We start from the raw sequence: 10,794 nt of genomic DNA, 5'->3' as shown, positions 1-10,794 counted from the left end.
CGAAAGCCCTCGCGTTTCGCTGCTTCCATAACATCCAAGTCGTGCCTATGACCATGGAGTCAAAGCGCTTCCTATCAATCCTCCGCACTCGCTTGCGGGCCTCCGTCCACCATCTCTGTAGATTGCCTGAAGCTCCAGGGTCGGCAATCCGTAGCTTCGCGCTCTGCAGCACTCTGAACCAAACCTGTCTCGCATAAGGGCATAGGGTGAAAATATGATCAACCCGCGGTACTTCGACCTCTACTACCGCGGCGCGGGCATCGCTAGAATTTTATTTTAGCTAGTGTCAAGAAAAAAAAGTGACTTGAATTTTTTAGAAGATAATACAATTCAAATTCCAAAATATTTATTTTAGCACAAAGCCCACTTCAAAACTTTCATGTGATTAACATCATTTTTCACATAATTCAGGGACTTTTTAAAATTAAGCACTGAAAAATCAGAAAAGCCTAAAGAAAACATGTTGCGTCAAAAGCGCCCACGACATCCTCTCAGAATTTCTAGTCGTCAGAGAAAATTCCTTTTAAAATGCAGAGAGAATTCGGAAACAACTGGTTTGATTTAGCAGTCACTGCACGACTTACTGCCTTGATATTCACATTCTTCAGCATCTCTCCGGAGTCTTCAGCCTGGATGCCTATGTAACTAGACAGCAGAGAAGTATGACATTCTGGTGCTATCATGCCCTCCACCAAAAAGGTGCCCTTCGGGATGCTTAATAAGGTCGCTGCAAGCATGGCAGCGCTCGTAATCCATCTCGCGCCTCATCTTGTGATCGATCTTTCTGAATATTTTCTTGCACCCACCATAGCAGTAGTCATCATCAAGGACATACACATGCACCACCCGCATCGGCTCAGCGTTCGGATCCGCTAGAAGAAGCTGCGGAACGAGCATAAGCTCAGCGAAGAACAGCCTCTTGGTCTTGGTCTCGGATGTGGGTTGCGCGGCGGCATTCTCCTCGAGAACAGCAGTGAAATTTACATGCCCATATGTCGTCCCAGACGACTCGGAGAAGCAGTTGGACAGAAGAGTCGTGGCCAGCTTAAATCTGCGCGATCCCGTCCTCTTCTTGTTGTTGTAGTGCGCTAGAGCGAGTTTCGCGAAGTGCTTTGCTTGCTGGCAGCCGTTGGTTTCGGGAAACTGTGGTAGTATGTGTGCCTCCATGGCCTCGGCGGTGAGGTGCTCGGGCTTGGTGTCGCTGAACCGCTTGTAGGAGAGGAAGATGGTCTCGGGGGTGGCGTTGACGATCAGGGTGAGGGAGCGGACCATCTTCTCCTTGAAGGCGTGGAAGTCGCGGACGTCCTCGGGAGTCTCCAGGTGGCAGTCCTCCTCGCGCATGTTCCTGATGAACTCGATGTTCTCAAGCGTCGCCAGGTTACCCTTGTCGATCATCGCTTTCGTCTCCGGCAAGTGGGGCGGTGGATGGTACCACAGGCGTGGGATCCTCCTCCACCTCCCGGGAGTCCTCTTTCTCACCGTCGTCGTCGTCGTGGGTGTGGTGGACGGCGGCTTGATGGCCGGCGGCTCTCCGCCAACTGTGAGATTCATGGAGGCCAGGCGCAGAGTCGACTCCTCGAGCGCCGTGGGTGTTGCTCTGGTGTCCATCTCGGCGACTCGACCTCGACGTCGTCCAATTGAACAGAAGAATTGGGGATTTATTTAGGTCTAGCGACACGACGAGGGCCGCTTTTCTAGAAGAAGAGAAGCATTGCGCCGACCTAATATGGGCCGTAGCTGACAGAGCCCATTAACAACCCGTAGGCCCGACTCCCTCTCCGCGCTGCCCTAGCCGTTCGATGGAACTCAGCCGTCCCCCCTTGCGATTTCTCCCCTCCGAGAGCGAGAGAGCGCCGGCGGTCGGCGGCGGCCTGGTTAGTTCGGCGGCTTCGCTCGCCGGAGCAGCGTGCAACGGGGAATCCCAGCGCGCTGCCTCGTTGAGCGTGGCCACTGTACTGAGCACATGGCGGCGCTGCGGTGGACGGAGAGCGCGGGTGCCACGGCGACCGACGTGTCGGCGTCTTGTGGTTCTGACGGCGGCGCGCGGGGCTTGCAAGTGGAGGCCCTCGCGTGTCGTATTCCTTAAGGAACGTCCTTATGGGCGGCCACCAGACTCGGGGAGGTAAGTCCTGATCCCAAAACTTAGGGTTTCAATTTTATTCTGCAGGGAGTAGGATTCGGGCAAAAGGGGGGCTCTGGGGATTTTCGGTTCGTCGAAAAACATTTGATATATTCCCCTCCTTTGCTCTATCTTAGCCGTAAGGAAATGCCAATATTACCAACTTAAAACTGGAGACAGTGATTTTTTTTGAATTAAAAGGGATTTTCTCCCCCGAATTCCATTAATAGAAACCAAGAGCTACAGTTTGTTCAGCCAAAACACAGCAACCACCAGGGAATAGGAGACACTGAATTAATTAGAACATTAACATGCCATAATATTAATCACGGATATTAGCACCAGACCAGCCTAAACGCAGAAGATAGATGTAGACGAGGAGGATGTGGCCGGACAGGCAGCATATAGATGTAGATGAGGAGGATGTGTCCGGCACTGCTCTTCCCCGGCATTTGTAGTTCAATCTTCCGATGTGGCGCTGTAGGACCAGCTACCGAAACCAACCGTTGGTTTTGGGTGCCCCTGATCAAGGTTCAAGGCACAAGCGTGGGAAATTGCTCCCACTTATCTCTCGGTCCATTGCGACCTGACCTCAAAATTCCAACACTCATTACGCTCCTACAGTCCTACTAGTACTATATGTTTAGTCCCTGGCAATGCATAAATGACATTCTTTTTTATAAACATAAATTCTACTATCAATTGTAGGTGTAGAAAATGGTTGCATTTCAGTGTCCAGCGGTGCGGCAACCTAGTACTCCTGTTTCCAGTCGCTTGAGGTTGCTCGAGTTGTCCGTTATACCATAGATTTTCCGTATCATAGCAGTGTGAATAGCTGAAAGGCTTTGAACCATGCTGCTGGGCCAGTCGCCTGATACTCAAAACAAATATAAATAGCAACCGTAACTCGGAAGGTGGGAAAATGATATTTATATCCGAATGTACTTGCCAGAAATGGGTTCGTTCATGAAAAGCCGGTAAACTATTTCATATCTGAATGTACTTAAGATTCTATTGAGTGAGAGCTGCTAACATCATTAGCTGCCCATATCGAAAGGGCAGTGAGCACACGGCCTTTCCATCCCTGCAGAAGCCAGTGGTGATCCTCGTTGATCATGAAATTCTTCTGGCGGCGCTTCTTCACTTGTGCTTTTAGAACACGAACTATTTCAGGATCCAGTGGAAGCTGCCTCAGCCCTGCTCGCTGATTCCGTACATGCCATTCCTTGTAGTGTTGAGTACGCTCCACCCGATCTGCACCCTCGCAGGCGATGATGTTCATGGCGGACCGTGCGAAGATGTCACGCTCCACCACCAACCTCAAGTCATTGTCCCGTGGGACAGTGGTCTCCATCAAATCAAACGCTGCCGTAAAGTTATATAGTGCATGGCGGAAACGTGTTACAAAGGAGGCAGCACAGTATGATGCATTGACTACGGCATGGATGAAGACGGCTGGCTTCATCTTCCTGATAGTGTTGAGGACCTGATCTTTTGGGTTTATCCTATCAGCAGTGAGGGTCTCGTCCATTAGGTTCCTAAATTGAAATATGCTGTTCACGATGAGTACCTCGTCAGGATTTATGTCGAGGTCCTCAGTACAGACAGTCTCAAATTTTGCGGTGATGGCGCGGAACTTGAATGGCACACCAAGCTTGCTTGCACAAAGGATTAGCCTGCGACCTGCCTCCTCAGTCCGCTTGGCAGGATGGAATGCTGCAGGTTGTGACCAGCTGTTAATGCCAGTAATCCTCACCTCCGGAGGCCCTTCCTCCCTTTCTGCGAACCACTGGAGTAACTCCGTCCATTGCAGACCATCCCCGATGCCGTAGTGTACAATGTGCAGCTTGTTCTTTCCTGCAGCAACGTTATAAATGGTCTTGTTGCAGAAGAGGAACGCCACCTTGGTGGAGCAGCTGACATCCACATAAAGCTTATAGGCCTTGACAAGTTCCAAGATGGTGGAGTGCTTCATCATGAGTAAGCTGTGGTAGAGCTGGCTCCCTTTGCCAGCCAGACGGGCCTCAAGCCCCTCGGCAAAGTAATGAGCCAAGCGCTCTGTGGTGGCCCCCATCGGTGACGAGTGCCTTTTGATTTTCTCTAAAAACTTGCCTGCGTTGTGGCGATCGTTGGTGGCCACCGCCTCTGCGCAATGGAGCAACAGTGTTTCTAGGTCAACCACAAACATCTGTTTCATGCCACTCTTCATGCGTGGCACCTGCACGCATATGTTCTGTTGCTTTATAACCTCACCGGTCATGACACGGAGCTTCTGCATTGCACTGGAGCACAAGCCGTGGTCCTCGAGCATGAGCTGGTCCAACAAGTTGCGGGCGGTGGCTTCTTCATCTGATTCATCCTGTACTGGAATCATGATTTGCTTCCTTATCCTTCCCACGCTATCCCTTGCATCACCATCTTCTTCATGAAACCTCTTCTTACAAGCCAACATCTCACTATCTGCACCAGACAATAAGAATCTGGCTTCTTCCATGCGTTTCAAGAATGCCATGGCTGATAGCATCTGCATGCCGGTGTGGCCTTCAACGGGGGACGAGATGCTGTCCATGCCATTCAAAGAGGAGGTGTCTAAATCCCTGTCCTGGAGGTTCATGGTGCTGGGTTGGCTGGGCAGCAATGCAGAAGAAAGCATGATGGGTGCCAAGGACTCCTGGCCATTTGGTGATGTTATGTCAGGCGCACCTGAGAGGATTTGAGCGAACGGCTGCTGGGCTTGCAGGAGAATCGGGTTCTCGGGGTACTGATACATGATTTTCTCAACAATGTCTTCCTCCATGAGCATGCGGGAGATGCTGTCTAAGGCCATATGTAAATTCTGTGCAGGCTGCTGATGGGGTGTCGGGGGGAGGTCGAGGAAGATGGAGGGGGGCGGTGATGTTGGCCTGACAAAGCCCAAGACTTCCTCCGGTGTGGCTGCCATGAATGGGTGCATGGTGCTTGACAATGGTACGGTGTATGTTAATAACTACGACTTGGAGTTGGTTATATCTATCGAAGTTTCTCAATCAGCTTTGCTGGCTGTTGGAACTACCGATGCTGCCATTTCAGCAAGTTGGATTAGTCGTCCAGCACCAGCAGTGCCTGCACAAATGTACAAAAGAATCACCTTGGTTTTGGAGCCATTTTCCTAACCGTTAATCCCTGTCCGGTCAAATTTGGTACAACTTCTGCAGAATATAGATGCATCGACAGGTTGTGCTATATACTGTAAGATCCAAGGATTCTGTTCCATTAATGCTGGATGTAATCATAGTCCTGGGGAGAGAGTTTTAATATACTCCCTCCATTCCTAATTATAAGACGTTTTGGCAGTTCAATTTATTAAGGAACTATGGTGGTAGTTTGTCCTCTCGGTGATTTGGTGGCCGAGAAATGGAACCTTCGATAAGAATCACCATTGAATAGAACGACTGTCAGTTATTCTGAACTTGTGAACTCTGATGCAGAACATTTGAGCATTTTTTTAGCCTGAACAGCAGGAGCTCTGCTTTGCTTTGATAGTAGGGCAAAAAAACTGTACAAGCCAAAAACTACTTGGCAGAGGAAACTAGAGAAGGAAAAAATGATAACAGGATACTAGCCTTGGCTAAGAAACAGATAAATCTAGGTCAAAACCACCAAGCAACTCAGCAAGACACACATTTGAGCATTTTGTATGCTTTCTCAGAACTCAGAAACGATTTCTCCAGATATTCTTTATATGAATTTTTTCAAATATGAAGGCGTTGTTTCTAGCACTGCAGTATTTGTGGTTACAATTCATCATTTACGGAAATAGTAGAAATCGAGCCAAGAAAACTGGCGAGAAAATGCAAACTGTAGCTGTTGTAGTTTATCAACCTAAAAGGTTTCAGCTTTCGTGCAGTAAACTGAGCATCAGTTCAGACTTGCTGTAACAGTTCCTCGCGCAACTGGTTTGATGGCTCTGCAGTTACTTGTTCATTTTCTGGTTAACAAATGGAAATCCTGGTCAGCATATTTTCGGTCAAAATTTTCCTGATCGGATGTGGTGTGTCTCTCGAGGAAAATATATTGGATATATCAGTCAGTTTCAAGTTCAGTAACTTTCTAGTGAGTACTCTGTTCAAACTTTTTCAGTCCGAAGATAAGCATATACATATTCATTCATTCGATGAGCATTCAATTCATTAGGATAGGAGGAGTAGATGGTTAGTACTCTTGTTTCCAGTCCCTCGATATTTCTCAAGTTGCCTGTTATACCACATGTATTTTGTACCATATCACCGGGAATAGCTTGGAAGGCTTTGAACTATGCTGCTTGGCCACTTGCCTGATACTCAAAACGAATACAAGGGACCACCATAACTTGAAGGTGCAAAAGAGACATTTCATTCAATAATCATACCCAAGTGTATTTGGCAGAAATGGTTTCTTTCATGAAAACCCAATGGACTATATGGGAAAAACATGGTTGAAATGTTGCTAGGGTGCATTAAACTACGGTTCTTGAAACTATGTTGAGTGACAGTTAGCTAGTAACATTATTAGCTGCCCATATCGAAATGGCAGAGAGCACACGACCTTTCCATCCCTGCAGAAGCCACTGGTGATCCTCGTTGATCATAAAATTCTTCTGGTTGCGCTTCTTCACTTGAGCTTTCAGCACACTAATAATGTCAGGATCCAATGGAAGCTGCTTTAGGCCCGCTCGCTGATTACGTACTTGCCAATCCTTGTAGTGTTGAGTACGCTCCACCCTATCTGCACCCTCGCAGGCGATAATGTTCATGGCGGACCGTGCGAAGATGTCACGCTCGACTACAACCCTCAAGTTATTGTCTCGTGGGACAGTGGCCTCCATCAAGTCAAACCCCGCCAAGAAGTTATAGAGTGCCTCGCGGAAACGTGTTACAAAGGAGGCCGCACAGTATGATGCATTGACTACACCATGTATGAAGACAGCTGGCTTCATCTTCCTGATAGTGTTTAGGACCTGGTCTCTTGGGTTTATCCTATCAACAATTATGGTCTCATCCATTAGGGTCCTAAACTGAAATATGGTGTTCACGATGAGTACCTCGTCAGGATTGATGTCGAGATCCTCAACACGGACGGTCTCAAATTTTGCGGTGATGGCGCGGAACTTGAATGACACACCAAGCTTGCGTGCACTAAGGATTAGCCTGTGACCTGCCTCCTCAGTCCGCTTGGCAGAATGAAATACAGTTTGTGGTCTGTTAATGCCAGTAATCCTTACCTCCGGAGGCCCTCCCTCCCTTTCTGCGAACCAGCGGAGTAAGTCTGTCCACTGGAGACCATCCCCGATGCCGTAGTGTACAATGTGCAGCTTGCTCTTTCCCGCGGCGATGTTATAAATGGTCTTGTTGGAGAAGAGGAACGCCACCTTGGTGGAGCAGGTGGCATCCATGTAAAGCTGATAGGCCTTGATAAATTCCACGACGGAGGAGTGTTTCACCGTCATGAGTAAGAGGTAGAGCTCGCTCCCTGCACCAGCCAGACGTGCCTCTAGCCCCTCAGCAAAGTAATGAGCCAGGCGCTCTGTGGTGTCCCCCGTTGGTGATGAGTGTCCTTTGATTATCTCTAACAACCTGCCTGCGTTGTGTCGGTCGTTGGTGGCCACCGCCTCTGCGCATCGGAACAATTGTGTTTCTAGGTCGACCACAATCATCTGCGCCATGCCACGCCTGATGCGCGGCACCTGCATGCATATGTTCTGTTGCTTTACCTCACTTGTGGGCTTCTGGGTTGCACCGGAGCCCAAGCCATGGTCCTTGAGCACGAGCTGGTCCAACAAGTTGCGTGCGGTGACTTGTTCCTCTGATTCAGAAATCATGATTTGCTTCCTTCTCCTGCCCACGTTATTATCCCTCACATCTCCATCCTCATGAAACCTTTTCTTACAGGCGAACCTCTCATTATCTCCACCGGGCAAGAACAGTCTGGCCTCTTCCATGCCTTTCAAGAATGCCATTGTTGACATCATCTGCATGCTGGTGCTTCCTTCAATGCTATTGGGTTCCACAGTGTCCTGGCTGGGCAGCAATGCAGAAGAAGGCATGATGGGTGCCGAGAACTCCTGGCCATTAGACGATGTTACTATGTCGGAGGCACCATAGAGGATTTCTGCGAAGGGCTGCTGGGCTTGTAGGAGAATCGGGTTATCAGGGTACTGGCACATGATTTTTTCAACAATATCTTCCTCCATGAGCATGTGGGAGATGCTGTCTAGAGCCATATGAACATGTTGTGGCTGCTTATGGGGTGTCGCGGGAAGATCAAAGAAGATGGAGGCGCGTGGTGGTTTTGGCCTGACAAAGCCCAAGACTTCCTCTGGTGTGTCTGCCATGAATGGTTGTTTGAGAATTGTGCAGGGCGTGTTGGTATCTAAGACGTGCATGGAGTTGGTTATATCAAAGTTTCTAGCTCTATCCTTTTGCTGACTGTTGGAATCACTGATGTCACTGATGCTGTCATTTCAGGAGGTTGCTTGACCCTTGCCCGGTCAAATACGGCACAATCCATGTAGAAAATCAATTCATGTGTCGACTGTGCTATATATTGTGAGATTCAAGGAGTATGTTCCATTGATGCAGAAAATAGTCATAATCTTGAGGAAAAAAGTTATAATGCAGTTTTCGATAAGAAGCACCGGCCGATACAACTGACAGTTATTCTGAACTTCTGAGTTAATGCAGGGCATTTGAGCCTTTTGTATGCTTCCTATGAATTCAGAAGTTTTTCAGATATTAAGACACCCCTGTTTCTAGTAGTGGACTAGTTTGTGATTACAAATCACCATTCAGTGCCAATAGTACAAATCGAGCCAGGAAAACTGGCGAGAACATGGAACTGTAGTTGATGGAGCTTATCAACCGAAAAGGCTTCAGTTTTCACGCAGTAGAGTGAGGATCAGTTCAGCCGTGTTGTCCTGTAACAGTTCTAACATCGGAGGCAACTGGTGTGATGGCCATGCGTTTGTGTCTAATCCTTCCCTGGCCGGATGTGGTGCGTCTCCCAAGGCAGATGTGCTGAATAAATCAGCCAGGTTCAAGTTCAGAATTTTTCTGGGGACTATCCTGTTCAAACTTTTTCCATCAGAAGATATCCTTATCGATGAGCATTCAATCCATGAGGCTAGGCATATATGGCAGGAAATGATTGTGCACTCTATCCCATTTAATCTTGCTTGATATCTCAAGGAGAAAGAAGAAACCTTTTCCAATGCGGTTATCCGCGTCATTTCGGTGCCAGAAGAGCTACTTCTGGATAGGCAGACGCCATGATAACGGTGGTCTGTGGTCAGAAACGTTATCTCTAAGGGCATGTACAGTGATGTCTAGTCAGCTGTTTGTAATATAGGCCACGTAGGAAATTAGATGACGTGGGGGAGAGAGGAAACAAAAAACTGCCGAGTCTGTCTGTAGAAATAAAGACGGTCTATTTCCGTGAAAGTAGCCACTTACCGACGGACTATTTCCCGTTGTATGGAAAGGGCGTCGCTAATCGTGGGTCAAGTTGAATCATCTCTTCCGCGCATGATTTACGAGTGGTTGGTGGTTACAGACAGCTAAATAGGCTACACTGCTGTACATGGTGTCCATAGGCTGTCTATACGTGACGTGGGGAGTTGTTACAGATAGCCATCGTCGGAACGATTGTACATGCCCTAAAGCGAATGGAACTAACTCAAACAGAAGAAACGGAAAAGCATTTCCTTGAGAAAGTGGGCGGAGAAGGAGCAGCCGCCCTTCTGGCGAGCCCCTTCTGGTACGGTGCACCCTCCAGCTATGGTCTATCTTTTTTTTTCCTTTTGGAACTTCAGACTGCGGTCTCAGATAAGCTTAAAACATACACATTCCTAGATACAAATGACACGCTGTAGAGGTGAGAAGAAAATGACAGGCAAGAGTGCCAAGTGATGCCGGGATAAGGTGCTACCAGTTAAAAAGCTTAGTAGTAGTACCATTGCTAAGCTTGTTAATTAATATTGCACTCCTTAGGATGGTGCTAACGGATGTGACTGGGAGGTGCATAAAACTGATTTGTCTACTTCAGTGGCCAATTCAGTGATTCACAGATGTTAATTCAGAAGCAAATGTTCTTAAAATGATTCCATTGTGTTTATTTCATTTTTAGACAATCTGTATTAGTGAAGTGGATTCAAACATGCCATCTCGTTCTAGTTTGATTGAGAAAAAGGTATATTTCTCAAAACTCGAAATATCACTATGTACACTTATGGGCCGTACTTGTGAAAATCAATTCTGTCAATTGTTTGGCACACCTCATTTCATTTGGCAGATCACTGAAATTTTCAATTGAAATGACATTTCCGAAATTTCCAATTGAAATGACAGTTCAGATTCCATGACATTCAAACATGTTGGGTATGGAATCTCAATTGAGTTCCACGATCCTGCCACGACAAACAATCTCTTATGGATTATTCTGCATCACGTGATCAAGATGGACCCTAATTCAGTCTAGAAAGATGTGGTCCGAGACGCACCCTTTTGCGCATAATTCCGAAGTCCAGTCCACAGGAAGCACGACAATGTGGCCTATTACTGAGCCATGAGGTTACTTTTTATGCTGTTTCATTTCATGTTTGCTGATATACTTCTCGTGAGAGAGATAAAGAGAACACCTTCAGAAGTGCCCGTAAAGGGCGA

At 47.6% G+C, this 10,794-nt stretch overlaps 2 protein-coding genes across 2 annotated transcripts; both read right to left on the bottom strand.

Moving 5' to 3' along the window:
* Positions 1–3,122: 3,122 nt before the first annotated feature.
* LOC124690749 (scarecrow-like protein 33) lies at positions 3,123–5,072 on the bottom strand. Its single transcript, XM_047224093.1, has one exon. It carries the CDS (start codon positions 5,070–5,072, stop codon positions 3,123–3,125), a length of 1,950 nt encoding a protein of 649 aa, XP_047080049.1.
* A 1,536-nt stretch (positions 5,073–6,608) lies between these two features.
* LOC124690748 (scarecrow-like protein 33) lies at positions 6,609–8,468 on the bottom strand. Its single transcript, XM_047224092.1, has one exon. It carries the CDS (start codon positions 8,466–8,468, stop codon positions 6,630–6,632), a length of 1,839 nt encoding a protein of 612 aa, XP_047080048.1. The 3' UTR covers positions 6,609–6,629.
* Between the last annotated feature and the right edge of the window lie 2,326 nt (positions 8,469–10,794).

This window comes from Lolium rigidum, chromosome 2, assembly GCF_022539505.1.
Source record: "Lolium rigidum isolate FL_2022 chromosome 2, APGP_CSIRO_Lrig_0.1, whole genome shotgun sequence".
NCBI classification, from domain to species: Eukaryota; Viridiplantae; Streptophyta; class Magnoliopsida; order Poales; family Poaceae; genus Lolium; species Lolium rigidum.
Note: the sequence above shows the minus strand (reverse complement) of the source record. Positions and strands in the feature narration are given on the sequence as shown.

What these genes read in the sequence shown, in the direction of transcription:
- LOC124690748 (XM_047224092.1), bottom strand. Translation starts at nt 8,468, where the DNA reads ATGGCAGACACACCAGAGGAAGTCTTGGGCTTTGTCAGGCCAAAACCA.
- LOC124690749 (XM_047224093.1), bottom strand. Translation starts at nt 5,072, where the DNA reads ATGCACCCATTCATGGCAGCCACACCGGAGGAAGTCTTGGGCTTTGTC.